Source organism: Acanthochromis polyacanthus, chromosome 1 (genome assembly GCF_021347895.1).
Source record: "Acanthochromis polyacanthus isolate Apoly-LR-REF ecotype Palm Island chromosome 1, KAUST_Apoly_ChrSc, whole genome shotgun sequence".
Classification (NCBI taxonomy): Eukaryota; Metazoa; Chordata; class Actinopteri; family Pomacentridae; genus Acanthochromis; species Acanthochromis polyacanthus.
In genome coordinates, this window is record NC_067113.1 from 49,064,682 (window position 1) to 49,089,970 (window position 25,289).

Consider the following 25,289-nt stretch of genomic DNA (forward strand, 5'->3'; position numbering starts at 1 on the left):
TCTAAAGTTATCTTTATGCTCTTGAAGTTGTTGTTTTTTTGCTTTAAAAAAACACAGAGCTAGCTTCTTAGATACGTCCAAGTAGCAATCTACGAAGCATTTCCTATTGAAAACTAATGAAAATTGAAAGTTTGCTGAACAAGCTAAAGCTAATTAGCATTTTCTAGCTTTTTCAATTACATTTTTGGTTACAAATCTGGTTTGCATTTACCTAAAACAGTGAAAATAAGAAAATCCTCACATTTTGATCAGTTAATTACCAGTTTCATCTCAATTTGCAACCAATGTCTTATCCAGGATTGAGTCTCAAAACGTGTTTATAATAGAAAATATTTATTTTCAAGTCTCACCTTCAAACATGATATTAAGTGTACATTTGTACAGTTTACAGACAGTTAAAATTTCCAGTGTTAATATTAAATTTTACAGGAAAAAAGTTGGTAAATTTTCACAATAAAGCCCAGAATCTTAGTGGTAGCTTTGACCCAAACTAAACTATTATTAGATATAATAACAATCATAGGATGATTGAAGATTTTAATTTTTATTCCAATTTCTTCCTCTGCAGCTCGTCTGCAAGCATCCAGTGCAGAAGCGTCTTGTCAAGCCAGTTTGATGGAATTATTTTATCACCAGTTCATCTCAAGTTTCTACTTAATAGGAGATGACTTGAGGAAAAAGTGACAATTTTTGTTCCTATGTAAAAGCAGATCCATGTCCTGCTTTCTATGATTAAACAGCACTGTATGTTTTGAATATAATACCATTTTAGCTCTTTATTTTCATGTTTTTTTGCTCTAAAAAGTCACTTTTTATCACTATTTTCTGCTTCTGAAAGAGGTTGATGGGTCATAAATTGTCTCCAGAAACCACAAAATGACATAGGCAGCCTCCAGAAGTGAAAAACAAAAAACTAAAATTTTAAAAAATGTTTTATCCTACGTTGAGTCTTCAGTGTTTCCTCAGCTCTGATCCAGTCTCAGCTCTCCAGGACGGGCAGAAACGGCAGGTCGGTGCTGCCCAGGTAGGTTCTGCCTCGGTGCTGGAAGACGTCGCTGATGGCCCACGTCAGTCGGCCTTCCGGGTCGTGAAGCGCCGCCATGATGTCGCCGTCAAAACTGAGCTCCAGAACCAGAGCGTAACGAGGCAGCAGGATGTTGTACGCACTCAGAGGAATCACCTGCAGACACATTAACGGGTTAAATTGTAATTAGAACAACTATTTCTAGAATTTCGGTTAAATATTCAGTTTGAAGTCAGGTTTTCGTCATAGAATAGAATACATGCTATACTATGACGTTTTTGACCAAAAATTTGATGACATACTATACTATGACGTTTTTAAACAAAAATTTGACGACATGCTATACTATGACGTTTTTTGATCAAAAATTTGATGACATACTATACTATGATGTTTTTGATGTGAAATTTGTCAGCATACTATAGTATGATGTTTTTAAACAAAAAATTTGACGACATGACGTTTTTAAAAAAAATTTTGACAACATACTATACTATGACGTTTCTGATCAAAAATTTGACGACATACAAAACTGACATTTTTGCCGAAAAATTTGACGACATACTATGACGTTTTTAAACAAAAATTTGACGACATACTAAACGATGATGTTTTTAAACAAAAATTTCACGACATACTAAACGATGATGTTTTGACCAAAAATTTGACATTTTTGATAAAAAATTTCATGACGTACTATAGTATGATGTTTTTGATGCGAAATTTGATGGCATACTATACTATGACATTATTGTTTAAAAACGTCATAGTATAGTATGTCATCAAATTTTTGGTCAAAAATGTCATAGTATAGTATGCCATCAAATTTGACCACATGCTACACTATGACGTTTTTGACCAAAAATTTGACGACATACTAAACTATGATGTTTTCAAACAAAAATTTGACGACATGCTATACTATGACGTTTTTGACCAAAAATTTGACGACATATTACACTATGACGTTTTGACCAAAAATTTGATGACATATTACACTATGATGTTATTGACCAAAAATGTGATGACATACAACAGTATGACATTTTTGATGTGAAATTTGACGGCATACTATAGTGTGACGTCTTTGACAAAAAACTTGACGACATTCTATACTATGACAATTTTAAACAAAAATTTGACGACATACTAAACTATGACATTTTGACCAAAAATTTGACGACAGAGTAAACTGACGTTTTTAACCAAAAATTTGACATTTTTGACAAAAAATTTCATGACCTACTATAGTATGATGTTTTTGATGTAAAATCTGACGGCATACTATACTATGACATTGTTAAACAATAATTTGACGACATGCTATACTATGATGTTTTTGACCAAAAATTTGATGACATACTAAACTGACGTTTTCAAACAAAAATTTGACGACATACTAAACTATGACATTTTGACCAAAAATTTGACGACAGAGTAAACTGACGTTTTTGACCAAAAATGTGACATTTTTGACAAAAAATTTCATGACGTACTATAGTATAATGTTTTTGATGTGAAATCTGACGGCATACTATACTATGACGTTTTTGACCAAAAATTTGATGACATACTATACTATGATGTTTTTGATGTGAAATTTGTCGGCATACTATAGTATGGTGTTTTTAAACAAAAATTTGACGGCATGACGTTTTAAAAAAAAATTTGACGACATGACGTTTTTCAAAAAAAAATTGACAACATACTATACTATGACGTTTCTGATCAAAAATTTGACGACATACAAAACTGACATTTTTGACGAAAAATTTGACGACATACTATACTATGACGTTTTTAAACAAAAATTTGATGACATACTAAACGATGATGTTTTCAAACAAAAATTTGACGACATGCTATACGATGACGTTTTGACCAAAAATTTGACGACATATTACACTATGATATTACTGACCCAAAATGTGACGTTTTTGAACAAAAATTTGATGACATACAACAGTATGACGTTTTTTATGTGAAATTTGACGGCATACTATAGTGTGACATCTTTGACAAAAATCTTGACGACATTCTATACTATGACAATTTTAAACAAAAATTCGATGACATGCTATACTATGACGTTTTTACCAAAAATTTGATGACATAGTAAACTGACGTTTTTGACCAAAAATTTGGCATTTTTGACAAAAAATTTCATGACGTACTATAGTATGATGTTTTTGATGTGAAATTTGACGGCATACTATACTATGACATTTTTGACCAAAAATTTGACGACATACTAAACTATGATGTTTTCAAACAAAAATTTGACAACATGCTATACTATGACGTTTTCAAACAAAAATTTGATGACATACTAAACTAGAAAAGCACTCAGAGAACGCAGACCTCCACCAAGGATAGAGAGGAAAACAGGAAACCCATGCAGTAAAGGATCATGAGCTGGAATTGAACCTGCGTCTCTGACACAGTTCTGTTTACGAATCACCTTCTTAACCAGTTGAGCTATTAGGACACCTTGCTCCAGTTTGTTGGACGACATACTAACCTATGATGTTTTTGTCATATTTTGGACCACATACTAAAACATACTAAAAAATTCAAAGTGATCCAGAATCCAGGATCCTTTCCGGATTGCCACCAAAATTAAATCAGCTCTTCCTCTTACCATAGTCTACATCCCCTCAGAATTTCATCTGAATCTGCCCAGGCGTTTTTGAGTTATTTTGCTAACAGGCAGACACACAAACGCCGGGTGTCACATAACCTCCTTGGCGGAGGTAACTATAAGGTTTTTTTGACCAAAAATTTGATGACATACTATACTAAGATGTTTTTGATGTGAAATTTGACGGCATACTATATAGTATGACGTTTTTAAACAAAAATTTGATGACATGACGTTTTTGACCAAAAATTTGATGACATACTAAACTATGACGTTTTCAAACAAAAATTTGACGACATGTTATACTATGACGTTTTTTGACCAAAAATTTGATGACATACTCACTGTTGCCAACTCCTCAGCAAGGAAAGTCACTATTGGCTGTCCTAAAAGTCGCTAGAAGTCGCTAAATGACGTCATCGCCTACTTTGCATATTTCCCAGTTTGCATGTAATTCTAATCAACGTTGTAGGAGAGAGAAATATCGTTGTGGAAGAGACCAAAAAGTGAGTATAAAACACCCAAAATATGTTTTTTCACTAGAGGCTAAATGCTGTGGTTTATTTTCGCATGACAGTGAAGAAACATTTTCGTTGATATGGCTCCGTAAGTCTGGATGGGATCTGTAGTGACTTTGCGCATGCGCGATTCATCTGCCGTCTGGCCGTGGAGTGAGGTGGGTCTCCCCCTCCCCCTCCCTTCCCTGGGTCTGCTGCGGGGTTACTGGACTGACAGCCTGTGCTCTGGGAGGGGGAGAAGCTCACAGCAGCACCTGCTGCTTGTTGAAAACAGTAACTGCAGAATGATCTGAGTTTTCCTATCAGAGTCTCCAAAACGGCAGAAAAAGTCGCTAGATTTGTCGCTAGTCGCTTTTGACAAAAAAAAAAAGTCGCTAAGAGCTTTGAAAAGTCGCTAGATTTAGCAAGAAAGTCGCTAAGTTGGCAACACTGGACATACTATACTATGATGTTTTCAAACAAAAATTTGACGACATACTAAACGATGACGTTTTGACCAAAAATTTGACGACATATTACACTATGATGTTACTGACCAAAAATGTGACGTTTTTGAAAAAAATTTGATGACATACAACAGTATGACGTTTTTTATGTGAAATTTGACGGCATACTATAGTGTGACATCGTTGACAAAAAACTTGACGACATTCTATACTATGACAATTTTAAACAAAAATTTGACGACATGCTATACTATGACGTTTTTACCAAAAATTTGACGACATAGTAAACTGACGTTTTTGACCAAAAATTTGACATTTTTGACAAAAAATTTCATGACGTACTATAGTATGATGTTTTTGATGTGAAATTTGACGGCATACTATACTATGACATTTTTGACCAAAAATTTGATGACATACTATACTATGGCATTTTTAAACAATAATTTGACCACATGCTACACTATGACGTTTTTGACCAAAAATTTGACGACATACTAAACTATGATGTTTTCAAACAAAAATTTGACGACATGCTATACTATGACGTTTTCAAACAAAAATTTGACGACATACTAAACTAGAAAAGCACTCAGAGAGCGCAGACCTCCACCAAGGATAGAGAGGAAAACAGGAAACCCATGCAGTAAAGGATCATGAGCTGGAATTGAACCTGCGTCTCTGACACAGTTCTGTTTACGAATCACCTTCTTAACCAGTTGAGCTATTAGGACACCTTGCTCCAGTTTGTTGGACGACATACTAACCTATGATGTTTTTGTCATATTTTGGACCACATACTAAAACATACTAAAAAATTCAAAGTGATCCAGAATCCAGGATCCTTTCCGGATCGCCACCAAAATTAAATCAGCTCTTCCTCTTACCATAGTCTACATCCCCTCAGAATTTCATCTGAATCTGCCCAGGCGTTTTTGAGTTATTTTGCTAACAGGCAGACACACAAACGCCGGGTGTCACATAACCTCCTTGGCGGAGGTAACTATAAGGTTTTTTTGACCAAAAAATTGATGACATACTATACTATGATAGCCTAGCCATGCTACACCCATGTTTCTGACGGCACAAGGATCTAGGGAAGCTCGACAGGGAGGGAGGCGGGCTAAAAGGTTGTCTATCAAATCCCTCTGCAGCAATTGGATAGGTATACAACCAATCAACACAATGAATAGGCTGACGTAGTTCCGAGAGCACCGGCGGATTGTGGCTAAGTCCCATTAGCTTCCCAACTGTTACGACCCCGGCTCGTTTAGTGGGTAAAGGGTGGTAACATTAAAAGGCCAGATATTAAATTGGCATTTTAAGAGGTTTATTTACAATAAAATAAAAGGAAAAAGGTACAATAACAGAAAAAGAGAGGCAACGACTCCTTAAATACCCAAAATAAAAATACAAACGAGAACACAAAGAGACTTATCAAAAACAAATCATAACCTAAAACTTTACAATCAACGTAGCGTAGCGAGTGTAAACAACAAACAAAAAGACTAGTGCCTCTAAGGTCACAAGATTCCACAAGTCAACAAAGTGCCAATCTAACAAGGTTTCCAAATCTAGCGAGGCACAGGAGCAAGGCTGGATACAGCGACGAGCTCCCCATCTGTATGCTGGCTGGCGTCTTTATGCCGGTCCACGGCTGCACCGGATTGGCTGGCTCCCGCTCCTCAGCTGTTTCCAACTACTCGTCTCTTGACACAGGTGAAGAGGATTGGCAATCAGCAGCAGCCTGAGAGCAAGGCTGAATCCCAAACCGCCCCCTACACACTATCCCTACACACTACCCCTCCGTTTGCGCGTTCCCGTGGAGGGTCCTCCATATTAAGGGCCGTCCCAAACCGCGTAGTGCGGAGGGAGAGTGGACTGTTCAGCCCTTAAATAGCGAGTCTGCATTGATGCTCACTCCGGACAACTTTTTCAGGAAGTGCAACGTCGAAATGGAGGAGGAAACAAACATATCGATGTAAGTTCCACATGCGTTCTTTATTTCTCCCACGCCTTTTTCACACTGACAGAGCATCACAAAGAGTGGTGTAAAAAGATAAAACAAAAGAAACAAATCTTCTTCTCTGCTGACGTTTGATTTAATTGTGCACCCCCTGACACCTTAAAATTTGAACACAACTGACAGAATTCATTTATTCATTTGTTGGATCTGAAATGCCAGATAATAGGATTGGAAAAAATGTGAGTGAAAAAAGTGGGATGCTTTCGTCTTCTGGAAGCAGCAGCGATCCTTGTTAGTTGCAACCTGTGCCACAGCGCTACAGCCATGCACAGTAGGCGTCTTTCTGTTACCATGGCGATGACGTCTTCCGTTTTCCGGTGAGGCAACAGGGCGTCCCATTCCTGCCGATCGTATTTATACCCTCGGTGCCCTCCACAGCTGCGAGTGTGACTTCTTTTGGAGTGACACTCGGTAGTGGAGGGGGAGTGTGCAGGGGGCGGTTTGGGATTCAGCCCAAGACAGGGCACATGCACACACAAACACACCACACATGCACACAAGTACCTGGAGGAGGAGCCTCGCATATGGTAGTGCCCGTAACACCAACCAGCGGAGCCGCGGAGCTAACTGGTATATTAAGGATTTGCCATATCCTGTCGGCATAAGTCCAAATATGTCTTTCTTCTCAATGAAACACTTAAGTGCCGTCCTTTGTTTATCTTTCAAGTTGAATTTTAGCTTCAAATCTTTAAGGGCTGTGGCCAAAGCCGAGTCAAAAGATAACTGTTTATTGTGCGCCGGTTGTTTCTGTCAGAATCATCACGCCTCTGTCGTCACTTCGTTACGCCCGCCTTCTGACTCTACACTTCATGGTGATTGGTCCGGCCGGTTTTAGGAGAATCCAGCCTCGAGCCTTATGGAGGGTAACTAGACCCACCCTGGCAGAGAATTAAATTCGTTGCCGTGGGTTGTCTAGCGCGGCTAGGCTAATACTATGATGTTTTTGATGTGAAATTTGACGGCATACTATAGTATGGCGTTTTTAAACAAAAATTTGATGACATGACGTTTTTGACCAAAAATTTGACGACATACTATAGTATGATGTTTTTGACCAAATATTTGACGACATATTACACTATGATGTTGTTGACCAAAAATTTGACGTTTTTGAAAATTAATTTGATGACATACTACAGTATGACGTTTTTGATGTGAAATTTGACGGCATACTATAGTGTGACATCTTTGACCAAAAATTTGACTACATACTATACTATGACGTTTTTAAACAAAAATTTGATGACATGCTATATACTATGACGTTTTTAAACAAAAATTTGACGACATATTACACTATGATGTTGTTGAACAAAAATTTGACGACATATTAGACTATGATTTTGTTGACCAAATATTTGACGTTTTTGACCAAAAATTTGATGACATACTACGCATGATGTTTTTGACCAAAAATTTGACGACATACTATACGATGACGTTTTTGACCAAAATTTGATGACATGCTATGCTATGACGTTTTTGATGTGAAATCTGATGACATACTAAACTATGACGTTGCTGACCAAAAATTTTTCATTCTTGACCAAAAATTTGACGACATACTACACTGACGTTATTGACCAAAAATTTTGTGTTTTTGACCAAAAATTAAACGACATAGTATACTATGACTTTTTTGATATGAAATTTGACGACATACTATACTATGTTTCGACCAAAAGTTTGACGACATGCTATACTATGACGTTCTTAAACAAAAATTTGATGAGATATTATGACTTTTTTGACCAAAAATTTGACGACGTACTATACTATGACGTTTTTGACCAAAAGTTTGACGACATACTATACTATGATGTTTTTGAACAAAAAGTTGACAACATACTATCCTATGATGTTCTTAACCAAAAATTTGTCATTCTTGACCAAAAATTTGACGACATACTACACTTACGTTTTTGACCAAAAATTTATGACGTATCATGACGTACTATAGTATGAAGTTTTTGATGTGAAATTTGACGACATACTATACTATGACGTTTTTGACCACAAATTTGACGACATACTATACTAACACGTTTTTGACCAAAAATTTGATGACATACTATTGTATATTATGTCATCATATTTTTGGTCAAAAACATCATAGTATTTTATGTCGTCAAATTTTTGGTCAAAAACATCAAAGTTTTGGTCAATCACGTCATAGTATAGTATGTTGTCAATTTTTTTTTCAAAAATGTCAAATTTTTGGTCAAAAACATTATAGTGTAGTATGTCATCAAATCTTTGGTCAAAAACGTCATAGTATAGTATGTCATCAAATTTTTGGTCAAAAATGTCATAGTATAGTATGTCATCAAATTTTTGGTCAAAAACGTCATAGTGTAGTAAGTTGCCAAAGGTTTGAGTGAGTGTGTGCTGACGGTGAACATAATCACCTTGGCCAAGAAGCGTTTGACTGCTGGGTACGGAGCGATCATATCCAGGAAAGGAGGCAGGAGCTTCCGGAAGCGAGGCGTTGTAATGCCGACCAGGAACGTTCCATGGTCACTGAGGCGGATGTTGTCGGGGTAACCGATCATGTTGTCCAGGATGATCTCTTTGATACCAGCCTTCGGACCCTTCAGCCAAAATCTGAGAGCAGAGAGTCAATTTAATATTTGTCCCATTGTGTGTGATGGTAAACATATCATTCATGTTGTACGGACATAAATTTCTCCAATTATCTATATTATTATTTTATTACTGACAAAAAGCTACAGTTTACAGACAGGAACAGAAGAGCACACTTGCAGTAGCTCTAGTGAATTAGCAGAACTGTGTTTCAAATGTGAGGCAGCAGATGTTGAACTTCTAATAACACCATAATAATCCAAAAGCATGCATAGTTTCCCTGTTACACCGAAAATATCAGTGCAGCTAGAACATGTTTATCTGATGGTGGAAGGTTAAGGCTATTACTAAGAGGCAGCTCAGGGTATCTAGAATACTGTAACACCTTTGTAAAGTAAAATGAACTTTATAAGTCTGTCCTAACTGACAGACACATCTCCCCAGCAGAGAAATAACCTGCAAAAAGTTAACAAGAAGTACATCTACTGCCACAAATCGGGCAATGGCTTTTTTCACAGTTGTTATGGCTACACAAAGACCTAGCAGCCAAGTTAAGAGGCAGTCACAGATTACCATAAAACAGTATCTGGAAAACAATGACTAATAATGCTTTGGTTCAACTCTGTTTTAAATGCACTGTATAAACACACTACCGTTCAAAAGTTTGCGGTCACTTATAAATGTACTTATTTTTGAAAGAAAAGCTTCTTTTTTTCCAATGAAGATGACACTAAATGAATCAGAAATCCAGTGTCGATGTTGATAAAGTGATAAATGACTGTTCTAGCTGGAAACGGCTGATTTTTAATAGAATATCTACATAGGAGTACAGAGGAACATTTCCAGCAACCATCACTCCTGTGCTCTAATTGTGTTAGCTAATGGTGTTGAAAGGCTAATTGATGACTAGAAAACCCTTGTGCATTCATGTTAGGACATGAATAAAAGTGTGAGCTTTCATGGAAAATATGAAATTGTCTGGGTGACCCAAACGGTAGATTAAATTGGACTCTGAAGTGGTGGAAACATGATGTTTACCTCAGTATGCGTCCAATGCTGGTCTCGGCCAGCAGCAGGAAGCTTTCATCGGGCGACAGAACGATGCCGTTGGGCATGTAGAGAGAATCCAGTAGAACCTTCACACTCCCTGTCCGAGGATCGTAGGAGAGGAGACGGCCGAGGCTGTTTAGCTCGATCACCTTAAACATCCAAGAGTACAGGTTAATTTGGTTTAAACGCAGTAAAACTGAAGTAAAGTTGCTCAGATTAGTGTTTGATTCATCTTAACAGAAGCAAGTCTTTAGGGTTTTTCTTGCACAGAAGAACTTTGTCAACCCGTTTTTGCTATTGTTGCAAGTGTAATAGACATTTTTGTGAATTAAAGGGCCGTTTTCTGTCAAAAAAAAGCAACCTCACCTTCCAATCACAGTTCTACTAATTCACCACTGTGCTCGTCTGTACCTGTCTGTAAACAGTAGCTTTAACTGTTAATCAACTGTTACTTGAAACAAAACTAACCAAAAAGATCGAGCTATGGCTGAGAAATAGCTTAAGACCACTAAGTGAATACAGACAAAGAGAGCCACATTTGAGCATGTTTTTAATTTGTAATTGGTTTATAAAGATAACTGATAATACGGATTATTGACAAAATTCAAAATATTGGCTCCAATAAGTGGTCGATCCCTAACTCAGATTGTAATTTATAAATGCTCAGAATCAACGGAAACTTACAGATTAGTGTAAGTGGCTCACAGAAACACAGCTGCCTGTAGTTTTCATACATCAGAATCAATTTTTAAGTTATTTCTATGATCATTAAGTAGCGTCTGTGCCCAATGAAATGACTCACCAAGCCACCTATAACTAAATATTTTTGCTCAGGAAAAATCTGATCCAACAAGGAAAAAGAAGAAAAACTGAAGAGAAAGTTCTACACAACCACACGCATGAACGCAAACCTTTTCGGCCACTTCCAAAATGAATCTAGTTGCCAAAATGTCAAAACAAGTCACATCATAATCCAGCAGCCTGTTAGAGGATATGATCAGTTTTTCTGGGTTGGTTTAGAATTTCCATATTTTAATATCTTCACCGTCTTTCCTCTTTAAACGTCTGACTCACCTGCTTTAACCAGGAAGTCAGATTTCTCATTTACATGTCAGTTTTTTTAAATCTGTCCTGCTGAAACGTTTGTGACGTTAATCAACATCCTGGAGCCTCACAGGCGGCGATGAATGGACTTTTTTTTTTTTCTGTTTCTTGGCAAAGCGCCTGGACGGTTTGAAGAACAAGCCCGAGTGTCCTCTTGTGTGTTTTTGGAGGCCTGCGGTTACCAAGCAACGCTGAAAAACCTTCACGAAGACCGCCTGCATCAGCTTTCCCTTTTCCTGACGAACAAACTGAGTCACACAAATGCTTCACTCGACCCTCGTGTCAACTCTTTAGGAAGCTTCTAATCTAAAGGAAAACTACTTTACAGCTCAGATATGCAGCTGATCAGCAGCGATTCACCTCCAGTTTGACGTGTCTTCGTCCCCATCGGCTGGAGGAATCGGTGAAGTAGATGATCCCAGTTTCAGGGGAAATCTCCAGGCCGTTTAGAAAAGCAAAGGGAACGCCATCAGCACCTGAGGAGAAACAAAACTGTCTTCAGAAGAGACCTTTATTTTCACATTTAGCGCCTCAACAAACACACTTCACCTTCTGAATTAGCCACCAGCAGCGTCTTTTCTCCGGTTTTGGGGTCGACGCTGTGCAGCCCCAAGTAAGAATCGGCAACGATCAGCTGACCGTGACGATCCAGACGAACTCCGTGAGGACGACCGCACACCGGCTCGTAGTCTGTGCTGCTTCCTGAAGACACAAAACATGTGCTTAGCTTCTAGTTTTACCTCAAAAATGTTGTAACTAACCAAACAGAGGGAACAACGGAGCAGAAGAACTAAAAACTTGTACTGAGAGACCCAGAAAATGCAGCTTTCTCTCAAACTGAGCCTTATCTGTTGTAGTTAATCCAGTAAAGTCAGTTGAAACTGTACTTAGTGCTGAAAAAGAAAAAAAAATGTTAAGATCCCATTTGTTGAGCTTCTTAGCTAATTCTGATTCTAAGCTTCTTTTGAAGTTCAGACAAGTTGGATTTTAACACTTTGAAGTTGTTAAACGCAGAAAAAAATGTGGGAAAAAAAGAGGACAAAAGGAAGAACATTGAACAAACAGAGAAGACGAAGCAGAAAATAAACTACGAACCACATTCTGGTAGATTCTGTCCCATGTGTGTGATGAGGGTGAGGCTGTCATCAGGTCCGATCCTCCACAGCTTCCCGTCCACCGTTCCGGTGTAAACATTACCTGAAATACGAGAAAACACAATGAAACATCAAGAAATCAGCTTCCACACAGATGTGCTGCTGGGTTTTCATTTTCCGGGGTAAATGCTATGTTTGTTAGGAGAGAAAAGCATAAAGATCCCTTAAAACTACTTAAAATTGAAGACTCTGAACTATATATTTTAAATATCCACCTGTCCAGAAAACCATTAATATAACCTTTTATTTCTTCTCTAAAACTTTTTTCTTTTTAAGGTTGCACTTTTTAAAATGCATTAATGTTTAATGTCTTTTACAGTCGTATCTATTGGTTTGTGTATTTTAATGTTTTGTCAAGCAATTTGTGAGTTCAGTTTGGAAATACTAATAAAATAATACTAATAATAATACTAATACTACTAATAATAGTAATAATAGTAAGAATTATTGTATGAATAATTATTATCACTATTACTATTGCTGTTGTAATTCTTACTAATAATAATTACTATTATATTTATTAGTATTATATAATAAATAAGTTGTGAAAAGTGAACACTGCTAATAATAACAATAAATAATAATAATGATAATTATTATTATCATGATTATTATTTTATTACTGGTGTGTAAAAAAATTGACCAAAAATGTTAATATAAAATAATATAAAATAAACAAAAAAAATGCCAGAGAATTTCATTTGTATTAAATCTGTTTGTTTTATACAAATATTTGTTAAAAATTTACAAAATAAGACTATAACATAATAACAATGAAAAATATGAAAAAATTCAACATATTCCATGGCCCACAACGGGAGCAGGAAAGAGACGATTATAAACATTTGTATGAATAAGGATCTTGGACATTAATGTTAAACTTCTCTGTCTGTATCTTAAAAATCACACCTGAAAGTGTATCGAGCGGTTATGGCACCTTCAGAAATCAGATAAAAAGTCACAACAAAATGCTATAAGAGAAAGTATTTTACTGAAAGTCTGAATTTTATGAGCTCCACTGAAAACATTATTTACTCTTAACCTACAGAAAGACCCTCAAATGAACTGTATGTGTCTCTGATGTGAGCTGATACCAGTCAAGGTCTCGTATTACCTGCTTTTTTCTAACCACGGTGGTGGAAGATGATCATCTAAACACCATCAGATATGTTTTAAAGGTGGAGCCTGTAATACAGCAATGTCTTTATAATACTCTGATTGTTCACCTAGAAACAGGCCTGAGGGTGAAACGTTACCTGAATAAACAAGAAATGAGCTGCTTCTTTTCTCTTCAGAGGAACAATAAGGGAATTAATGCACCTTTACGGATGATTCTGAGGGCAAATTAGGGCCGAGGAGACACAAAATCTACCCCACTCACCGTCCTCATCAGCAGTGAAGGATTCTGGTCCGTGTAGTTTCCCAGAGAACAGCCTCCGGCCTTTCTGCAGGCGAGTGTTTACAGCCAGCGGGCCCTCGAGGGCCGGAGGAGGCCCCTTCAGTCTGAGGAGACAGGAAACCAGCAGTAAAACTACACAGCAGCTTAATAATATCAGTGTCCAGCTTTAAATCTTTAAAATCAAAAACACTCTGAGCTAAAATACTGATGGATTTAAAACTGCTGTGATTATTCCATTATAGAGTTAAATAATAGCAGCACACAGTTAATGTGCATACAGTATTTATTTTAAAGAATAGTCATATTTTTATTAGTTTAAAGAGCTTTTGAAGCTTCTTTCCTCTACAGTAGCTGTTGTTTCTTCCACTGTCTATAATTATCCTCTTTTTTAAAGCATTATTGTGCAAATAAATGAAAGAAACAACAAAAACTACTCTGAATGAAGGACCTGAAAGAGAAGCAACGGCTTGGCTTCAGAGATTACAGCAAACCTTTTCCAGGAGAAAACTGCTCAAAGATAATAAGAAAAATAACTAAGTAGTAGTCACGGTAAATTAAGTCTAGATTTTTATGCATATTTACATGTATTTATTATATAAATATACACACTATGACCCTAGAAAACTGAAAAATAATGTAAAAAAAATCAGATATTGCACAGATGTGGAAATAACTAGTTTAATGATTAATACATGAAAATCCTTTCAAGGTGATGACTGCCAAAAGATAATAATAAAATTCCCTAAGATGAGACAAGCTAAGGCTTTTTTTGATCCCACAGAGGAAATCTGCAGTGCTAAAGCAGCAAATGGGATACAGCAAAAATGTAGGAACATCTTTAGAAAAATTAACAAAGAATAGGCATCTGTACTGTTGATATTGTACAGATTCTTCTTTATGTAGAAATGAAGATATTGCACTGATTCCACTAAATGCAAATGATCATCACACTCAATACTGACTGTGTTTGGTTGTCAAAAATCGATTTCAACATGCTATTTAATCTGTTAAGGAATGGCGGAGTTATGTGACGATCGGACTACGTTTGTCTGTCTGTCTGTCTGTTAGCAACATTACTCCAAAACGGAATAACAGATTTGCATGAAATTTTCAGAAATGACTCAAGGACCAACTGGTTAGATTTTGGCAGTGATGTGGCTTATTGTCTGGATCCACGGATTTGTTAAAGATTTCTGTATCACTGTCAGATAGCGACACGATGTCACTGTAACTATGACAACAAGTGAACACTCCATCAGCTGAGTGCTGACGATCACATGATTGCGATCCTACTACAAATCAACCGCTGTGGACTTATCAGGACTTATCCATCAGAAATGATACAAGGAACAACTGATTAAATTGAGGGGGTGTTTCTGAGTCCCATTAATTCCCGCCACCCGCTACATATTTAGGTCACATGAGTCGGTATCCATACATAACGTACACATGCATAACACACGCCTGTGCTCAGTGCAAGGTGATTTTATTTGTGGGTACATCTACATTAAATGGACATATTCTATGTTACCGTGAATTCTGCCATGAATTTTTTCAAGATTTCATCTGTCAGAAATGACATGACTGAGTAGCTTTGGTGAAGGACTGAGCTCTGAGTGCTTTTCTTGTTTTAAGATGTTGTTTCCCCCAAACAAAGGACACAAAAGAAAACCATCCAGCTCCACAAAACAATACCATCAGCCTTAATAATAAATGAGAAAAGCAGATTTACAGGTGAATCTTACTGTGTTATATTCCATTATATTTTGCACTGTTACTCGAAACCTGGATTTTAGGTTTTCCTCTGCATAACAATAGACTGGTTTTACTATAAATTGATGCAAGAAAGGAACAAATTGGTGCATAAAATTTCATCACAATGCAGGAAATTAAGCGCCTGACCCACACTCACCTCGCTACTTTGCTACAACAGCTAAAACCAGTTGATTTAGTAATTTTTCTACATTTCCAAGACCGTTTGCAGGGCTGAAGCTGGGTCCGCTCCACAGATAAACAATGTATTCCAGGAATTCTTACAGTAGCTGCTGTTTATCAGGTTAAAATCACTCACACATGTGGTTTGGGGTCAATTGGAGACGGCAGCAGGTAAAGTCCAACAACTACAGCCAGCAGAGCCACGAACAAAGACGTCCTCCCCAACCTGAGTGAGAGAAGACAGGAAAAAATCAATTAACTAATGAAGAATGTAAATAAAGGCTGCAACTGATGATTATTTTCATTGAAACAATTAGTTGCTTGGTGTAGAAAATGTCTGAAAATTAATGAAAAATGAGCCACAAAGCTCAAAACTATCCAAAGAGATTCAGTTGACATTGACATTTAGGAAGCTGGAATCAGAAAATTGAAAATATTTTTCTTAAAAGAGAACTACAAATAGTTGGGGAATCATTTTTAATTGACTACTAATGGGTTAATTTCAGGTATTGAGGCAAATATCTGTAAAAAAAAAGCAAATAAATGATAATATGCGTCTTTTATTTCATGCACATTACATTAAAACCTTAATATACGTTAATTTTCTCTTAAATTACTAAACTGAAAGCCTTAATTTTGCATTACTACCTAAAAAATGCACATTTAAAGTCAGCTTTAAGATAAAAGTGTGTGTTTAAATGAGCTGATTGTGTTTTCTAATGATTACAGGCCACAATCTGCAGCGTTGCATCATGCAGTGAACTTTGACTTAAGATGTTCCAGACTGTCAAAGTTACACAAGGCTGCACCCACTCCCCTTAAATCTGAGAGAAAAAATGGAAACTGGCTCTTTGTTCTTTCCCGTCAGAAGTAAACTCGGGTGATGTTAATCATCCACAACAATTTAGTTTCTGTTGTGACAGTTTTGCAAGGAAAAAAAAGGAAAAACTGAGGAACTTGAATGACAGTTTGCATGATTATCAACCAACTTTCGCTTTAAATTAAGATTCCATCCACTTTAAATGATGTTTTCACATATTTAAGCTAATGCACGGTTAACTTATAAGGCATTAATCTACATAAATGTCTGCCACACATTGTTTTTTTAGTGCTTTTCATGCTTGTTTTCACTGTGAAGCTTTAATTATGAGGACAGTAATTCAACCTGACACATGTGGGTTGGGAACGTGGGTTCAAGAGGTTATAGTGCTGAAATAACAAGAAATATGAACTTAATTACTCGCAAATGGGAGCCTGAACGCAGCACATAAACATGATTTATTTATCAGCTGGAAAAGCCGTTCAAATGCACAGTCAAAAAGTTGGCTTTTTAAGATTACCTGAGATCTGATACCTTTGCAAACAAATCTAGAAGTTTTATTCTTTCTTAGAGCATGAGTAAGTTCTGGATTGTATTAGTCTCATAAGACTTTAGGTGATTATGTGAACGCAGTGGTGAGTTTAGGTAACTTCCCCCAGTTTCCTAACGCCCACAGCTCTGCGATTCCTGCTTAACTTCAACATGCAGGAGCAGCATTTAGATCATTGAAATCAGCTAAATTAAAAATGCTGTCGAAGTTTTATTCAAGCCGAAAGGCAGCTTAACTCATACTGGCTCCAAAAACGCATTGAATTTGTTTTTACGACGCGTCTGCATTCAGAACAAACCAGGTGAAGTTAAAACTTGCAGATTTTTGAAGGGAGCTTGGCGAAGCGCGGAGAACTTTCACACAGTTTACAATCCTAAACAGACGAACTGAGTGGTTTATTTAAAGAGACATAAAGTGGAATTTAAATGTCAAGCTTACATGTCTGAGTTTCAGCTGAGCGTCTCCCCCTTCTGCTGGATCAAACAGGTCTGAATCAATGTGCTTTCTCAGCCGGCACGAAGCGGCGCCGAAAACAAACCCGAGTGAAACCGAACACCTGCGATGTTCACCTTCAAAATAAGAGCCGCTTTATTTCAGGCTCATTTGTATCGTTTGATGAGAAATTTAGAGCAAGTGCGTAAATTAGGCATTATTATTGGGTGTTCTTTTCTATATGTTTTTAAAGAATTAATATTTTATTGGTTTTATTTTTCCATCCCTTTTTATTTCTCATTTAACTGTTTTATTTTTTGCTTTTTAATTTTCAGCATCTGTGAAACATTCTGCTAAAAACTATTAATTTTGGAGACACAAAAAAGAAAAAAGTGTAATCCAACACCTCAACATTGTGTGTGTGTGTGTGTGTGTGTGTGTGTGTGTGTGTGTGTGTGTGTGTGTGTGTGTGTGTGTGTGTGTGTGTGTGTGTGTGTAATACATTTTTAGTAAAATAGGTTTAATAGCCCATTTTAGCCCTGATACAAAACATATCAATCAACTCATATTCCTCATTTACATTATTATTTACTAGTAGGTCTGTGTCGTAACTGTACGTTTATTGTTGGTGTTCATTATGTTAAGCTTAATAAATAAAAAGTATTCGCAACAAAATATGTGTTAATGTCAAAATTTCATCCACATCAGAATTATAACTGGGTTTGTTCTGAAAGCAGAGTTGGTTTAATCCCGGATGTGTTTTCATTTCACTCCTGCAGCTTCACATGTTTGTAGTTTTGTCTGGTGCAGCAGGATGAAGGAGGAGGACTCCCTTCTTCTTCTGCTGTGAGTTTATTCGAGGTGGGGTCAACTAGAGGACAAGAGGCGGAGCTGCTGCATCTGCAACACATCACTAAGCAGATGCAACACAAAAAGAAACTCTGACAGCCATGACTAAAGATCTGAGGGAACTGTGCTTGTTTGTACACACAGTAATGATGAAGATACAGGCACTCATCAACTTAGGTTAGCCTAGCTTAGCATAAAGACTGTAAACAGAGGAAAACAACTAGCTTAACAGCAGCAAACATTGCTAAAAGTCTTTTTTACCCTTCAGGATTTGTTTGAACTTTGGACAGCTTTTATACAAAGTACAAAATCAATTTTGTGTTATTGATTGACAGTATCTCAAGGTGCAGCTGAGGTGAGGACGTCTGATTTGGGGACTACTCTTGGCTCTGCTTTTAGTGGATAACGTGGTGCTGTTGGACTCACCAAGATGCCAAGTCTGGGGCCATGGGTTCCTTTGGGTTGGAGGTGAGTTGCTGCCCCAATCGAAGGAGTTTAAGTATCTCAAGATCTTGTTAACAGGTAGTAATCGCAAGGAATTCATGGAGTGAGATGGACCACTGGATTGGTGTGGTGTCAGCATTAATGTGGATGTTTTACCATGGTGAAGAAGCAGCTCCATCAGAAGGCAAAATTCAGGATTCACCAGTCAGTCTATGTTCCAACCCTCATCTACAGTCATAAGCTCAGTGTATTGATCAGAAGAATGAGATACAAGCAGCCCAAATGGATTTCTTACCTCAAACTAAATGATCATACTTACTGTGTTGTTGAAAATCCTTTTGTGGTCAAGCCCCTGAAGTCTTCCACACACTTTGTATCTGTGCAGGTTTTCAAGGCCTTTACTTCAGACTTCTTCCTTGCTGTGGGTCTCTTCCTCCAGTCTGGTCTTCAATAAGTGGAAAGCAGCAACATCAGACTGAGATCAGATGATCGAGGCCAGCTGAGGCTTTTCCAACTGTTCACCTTTAAAAGCTCTTTGTTGTTTTGGTCATATGTTGGGAAACATTGGTCCAGTAAATGATTAAATGTCACCTGATGAGTTTCAGTGCATTTGACTCAATCTGATCAGATCTATCCTGTAAATGACAGTGTGCTCGAGTCACTTAGAAACAAATGCAAAGCACCGAGTCTGAAGAACAAAAAACTGTGAATTTGTCCACGTCATTATGGGCTGGACTGTAGTTTATGAACAAAATAATCTACTTTGTGATGCAAATTAGCATGAAAATAATGACAACGTTATAGTATTGGATCATTTATGCAAACAGAGACTTGTATTCTTTGTACTTAGGTAACACTGACAACAATCAGTTTCGTCATTACCGAACAGAGAAGGTTGGATCAAGGGAAAGGATATCTCCATGTACAACAAGTGGGAAACGGCACCTCTGCTGGCACAAAAAGGAAACATCTATCTAGTGGGTACACATCACATTCATTATTGTTAAAGCAAACTTTATTTGGGATTTTACTTGGTGTCAGTGTCAACTAACAAATGATGCATGAACTCTCTGAACCTCAGAACCCATTCAGGTTTGAAAGGCATCGATAGGCACATATCTTTAAAAAAAATCACCAAAATTACAAACAAAACAATTTATGTTCTATGAATTTACAAAATAGTAACTGTTACTTTCCAAACATCCATCCATCCATCCATTCTCTATGCACCGCTTTATCCTCACTAGGGTCGCGGGGGGTGCTGGAGCCTATCCCAGCTGACTTGGGCGAAGGCAGGGGACACCCTGGACAGGTCGCCAGTCTGTCACAGGCCTACTTACCAAATAGGAAAAATATATTATATAGAATTAAAGAATAAGTAAATAAATCGTTTGTCAGTTAATATGACATTTTTTGCTGTATACACTGGAGATAGTGTAATTTTACTGTCTACAATTGTAAATTTAAAAAAATAATTAAAGCTGCAAGCAGCGATGGACGGGTACTCACATCCTTGCTGGTCGACGAATCCATGCATGTCCACCAGGTGGCGTTGCGACCGAGAGTGTATTTGGGCAGATTGATGTCATCAGGACTGGACTCTGATCACACATGTAAAGTTTCAGGCAGATCGGAGCATGTACAGCTAGTTAAAGAGCATTTTCTTTCATCCACCAGGTGGTGCTATGACTTTGGCAGTATATCTGCATGTGACTGTCATCAGGGCAGGACTCTGATCATACGTGTAAAGTTTCATGCAGATTGGAGCACATTCAGGGCAATTACACAGCATTTCCTGTTTCACCATTTCCAACTTTTTCTCAGACTTTTGCAAGGCAGTCTGATAACGTTTGATCACCCATGCCTGCTGTACATCCTGGCCAAATTTCAGCTCTCTCGGTGTGACCCTGTTTGAGTATATAGCTTTTGAAAATGGTCAAAATTTACCCAAAATTGTCAAAAATATGACACATAATTCAAAATGGCCGACTTCCTGTTGAGTTCTGGGCATGGGTGTCAATTACATCTTTGTGCCTCTTGACGAGTTACATATGCCTACCAAATTTCATAACTGTAGATGACAGGTACTGGCCGTAGTAAGTGTTTGAAATGTTCCAGGTGGCGCTATGGAGCTATTTTTCCACACACATGTGCAGTTCATCTAAAATATCAAATCTTCACCAGTCCTAATGTGTGTGGTAATTTTGGCAAGCATTTGAGGGTTCCAAACCTGTCAAAATGTACTTTGTTTGTCATGGCAACAATCCATTGCCACGGCAACAACGTTTTATAAATCGTCAAAATTTTCACACTGTGGCATCGTCAAGACGTGAATACTGAGCTGTCTAATTTTCAGAATGATATGACAAAGTATCGGGCAATGGCACATGCAAATGTAATGACAATAACTTGCTGTTGCCAATAGATGGCGCTATGAGTATTTTCAAATTTATGAGTGTGGATGTGTTCAGACCCGGACTCTTTTTACTCTTCATTTCCAGATACCTGTGACTAAACGTTCTGTACCTTTGTGGATATTCTATGATCTGTAAGCTATAATGTATAAATGATAACTGAGGCATAATATTGTTGAAATTGCACTTGTTTTTTCTTTAGAAATTTCTGGTTGTTCATGATGTTTTGTAAAAAAGACGGTTCATTATACCAGAATCAGAAAGCCTTTACTACCAAGTGAGTGCACACAAGGAATTTGACTTGGTGTATAGAGAACAGTACCTAGTGACAAGAAAAAAATAGTAAAAGAATAAATAAACAAATCTAAATCTGTGAATTCTAAATAAGAAATGCGACAAGTCTGAGTATAAGAAGTACTGTGTAAAAGTAAGTGTAAAACCAGGGTAATATATTAGAATATTTTTTAATTACAATATGGCACATAAGAATATTGCACATGAGGTTTGAATAATGTATATGTATTGAATACTGCACTGACAGAAGTACTTAATGATTTTCTAGTTTATTGCTCATGAGGGAAATGTGAAGATTTTCAGAATGTACTTTTTTGCACTGAAACAAACTTTTGCAGTTGTGGTTATTTATAAGTTTTCAGGCTGTGGTTTTACTGGTCCGGCCTACTTGAGATCTAATTGGGCTGCATGTGGCCCCTGAACTAAAATGGGTTTAACCCTCCTGTTATCCTCATTTACGGGCACCAAAAAATACAGTTTCCTTGTCTGAAAAAAAAAATCCCAAAATTCAGCAAAAAAAAATCCCCATATTTCTGAAAATTTGCAAAACCAGGAAGAAAATTACGATAATTCCTTAAGTTTGCCTTAAAAGTTTTATTTAAAAAAATCTCTCAAATTTGGCAAGAAAATTCTTGTAAATATTTTCAAAAAATCGTAAAAATATCTAATGTGATTCCATATATAATCAGTAAAACTTCTAATATTTTCATCAAATTCCGCTGGATTTTGGTTGATTTTTATGCGAATGTTCTTAAAGAAACATGTTTAACATTTATTTTTTTCCACCAAAAATTGTTCAGATATTTCCCAAAAATGTTGAAAATGTGGACATCAGAAGTTTCACTGTGAAATTAAAGCTGCAAGCAGCGATGGACGGGTCCTCGCATCCACGCTGGTCGGCGAATCCATGCACGTTCACCAGGTGGCACTGTGACTGAGAGTGTGTGTCGGCCTCTGAATCACATCTGGACCAGAGTTTAATCACACGTAAAATTTCAGCCAGATTGGAGCATGTTCAGACTAGTTATACAGCATTTCCTGCCCATCCACCACCAGGTGACGCTGTAACTCAGAGTGTATTTCAAACAGTGGATGTGATGAGGGCTGGACTCTGATCACTCATGAAAAGTTTCAGGCTGATTTGATCATGTAGAGGCCAGTTATACAGCATTTATTGTCCCTCCAACAGGTGGCGCTGCAACTGAGAGTGTCTGTTGGCCTGTAGATGTGATCAGGATTGGATTGTGATCACACATGGAAAGTTTGAGGCAGATTGGAGCATGCAGAGGAGAGTTATACAGCAGTTGTTGTTTCATGGCGAAGCATCAAAACTCTAATGGTCGCCATGGCCACGCCATTTGGCTTCTGGTTAAACTTTTGATAACTTTTCCAAACCAAGTCCTGCTGTGTGGACTGACAAAATTTCAGGTCTCCTGGAATTATCCCCTAGGAGGTATTAACTCTCAAAAATGAGAAAAATCATCAAAAATCTCACAATTAATCCAAGATGGCCGACTTCCTGTTGGGTTTAGGACATGGCTCCAAGAGGCTTTTTTGTGCGTCCTGATGTGCTCTATAAGCCTCCCAAATTTCATGGATGTAGGTGAAACGTGCTGGGGGGGCTGTTTGTTAAAAATACTGTAGGGGGCGCTATAGCATGTGCAGTGCCGAGATGCATACAGTGTTGTTCCTTGGGTCAATGGTGATGTGTGTGGTAATTTTTGTGAGCATTGGAGTATTCCTAACCTGTCAGAAAGGGCTTTGTTTTTCATGGCGATATTTGGTTGCTACGGCAACAGCGTTGCATGAAATGTCACACCCTTCACAGTGTGTGATTGTCAAGAGGTGAAGACTCGACTGACCAATTTCCAGCATGATATCACCAAGTTTGGGGCCATTGTACCTGAAAATATAAGGCCTTAAACTTACTATTACCAACAGGTGGCGCTATGACTTTTTCAAAATTTATGAGTGTGGATGTGTTCAGACTGGACCTGGTATCCAGCATGTGAAGTCTGAGGCAGATAGGATGTTGTTCAGCTGAGATATGAATCGTTAAATTTTCATGGCGAAACATCGAAATTGGTTTGGCCGCCACAGACACGCCCTTTGATGACAAGTCACCATTTTCACTGGGATGCATCATCAATGTGTTTAGGCTGTTGTCACTGCATTTGAAGTGAATATGATCAACCGGGTAACAATAGGGCATGAAAGTGTAAAAGATGTCTATTTCCTGAAACCACAAGGTGGCGCTATGACAGTCAATGAATATCCCTATGTGGATGACATCAGGACAGGACTGTCATCATACATGTAAAGTTTCAGGCAGATTGGAGCATGTTGAGAAGAATTAGACACCAATTCCTGTTTCATGGCGAAGGATCAGTTGTTTGAGGCTCCGCCATGGCCACACCTTTTGGCTTCTGGTTGAGTTTTTGATAACTTTTCATCAGAAAGGTCTGGTGAATGTACTGGCCAAATTTCAGTTCTCTCAGACTTATCCACTAGGAGCTATAAATTTTGACAAATGTACAGCAAATTCAAGATGGCCGACTTCCTGTTGGGTTTAGGGTGTGGCTGTGATTGACTTTTTGGTGTGTCCTGATGTTCTGCATATGCCCACCAAATATTGTAGCTGTAAATAAAACATTGTGGAAGTTGGCCTAATGACCACTTTTTCAATTTTGCAGGTGGCGCTATAGAGCCATTTTTCCACACATATGCGCAACTCCCATAAAATATCAAATTTTTCGCCAGTCCTGATGTGCACGCCAAATTTCACGCGTTTTGGTTCATGATAAGGCTGCCAAAAAGGCAAGTCATTTCCCGAGGAGCGATTAAGTTTGAAAAATTTACAGCAAATTGAAGATGGCCGACTTCCTGTTGGGTTTAGGGCGTGGCTGTAATTGACTTTTTGGTGTGTCCAGATGTTCTGCATATGCCCACCAAATATTGTAGCTGTACATGAAACATTGTGGCAGTTGGCCTAATGACTACTTTTTCAAGTTTGCAGGTGGCGCTATAGAGCCATTTTGCCACGCACATGCGCAACTCCCATAAAATATCAAATTTTTCGCCAGTCCTGATGTGCATGCCAAATTTCACGCGTTTTGGAGTATGATAAGGCCGCCAAAAAGCCAATTTACTTTACGGGAGAAAAAAAAAAAAAAAAAATAATAATAATAATAATAAACCCTAGGGTTTCAATAGGGTCCTTGGCACCGCTGGTGCCTTGGACAGTCGGTGCCCTGGCACCACCTGTCCTTCGCACCCTCGGTGCTCGGACCCTAAATATATTTGAAACTTTAAAACGGGTCAATTTTGACCTGCAGGACAACATGAGGGTTAACATCCCTGCTTCATCGGCAGGTTCCTGTGTTTCCACCTACCACCACTAGAGGTCGCTGTCCTCCCTCGGTTCCTCACGCAGCTGCAGCCGGTCAAAGGCAGCAGAGTGTCGGGGACTCCAGCAGCTCCGCTCCGTATATTCACTCTGACCCTCCTCCCAGGATTCATTCATCCCGGTCGGAGCTGCCGCTGCTCGGTCTGTCCGGACACGATCCGTCGGTCCAGCCGCCGTCTGCACCTCCAGCTGGGGATCCC

At 38.0% G+C, this 25,289-nt stretch overlaps 1 protein-coding gene across 3 annotated transcripts; it reads right to left on the minus strand.

The window, feature by feature from the left end:
- Positions 1-316: 316 nt before the first annotated feature.
- zgc:194209 (uncharacterized protein LOC570908 homolog) lies at positions 317-25,199 on the minus strand. Of its 3 annotated transcripts, XM_051957418.1 has the most exons (11): positions 25,076-25,199; positions 20,485-20,576; positions 19,295-19,420; positions 16,017-16,106; positions 13,928-14,049; positions 12,488-12,589; positions 11,942-12,094; positions 11,753-11,868; positions 10,277-10,437; positions 9,064-9,259; positions 317-1,180 (listed from the first exon to the last, which is right to left on the minus strand). In XM_051957418.1, the coding sequence occupies exons 2-11, from the start codon at positions 20,562-20,564 to the stop codon at positions 980-982; spliced, it is 1,347 nt and encodes a 448-aa protein (XP_051813378.1). In that variant the 5' UTR covers positions 20,565-20,576; positions 25,076-25,199; the 3' UTR covers positions 317-979. The 3 variants fall into 3 exon arrangements, with proteins under 3 accessions (XP_051813378.1, XP_051813345.1, XP_022068826.2); XM_051957385.1 differs by lacking the exon at positions 25,076-25,199 and having other exon boundaries at positions 20,485-20,594; XM_022213134.2 differs by lacking the exons at positions 19,295-19,420; positions 20,485-20,576; positions 25,076-25,199 and adding an exon at positions 17,689-17,935.
- Between the last annotated feature and the right edge of the window lie 90 nt (positions 25,200-25,289).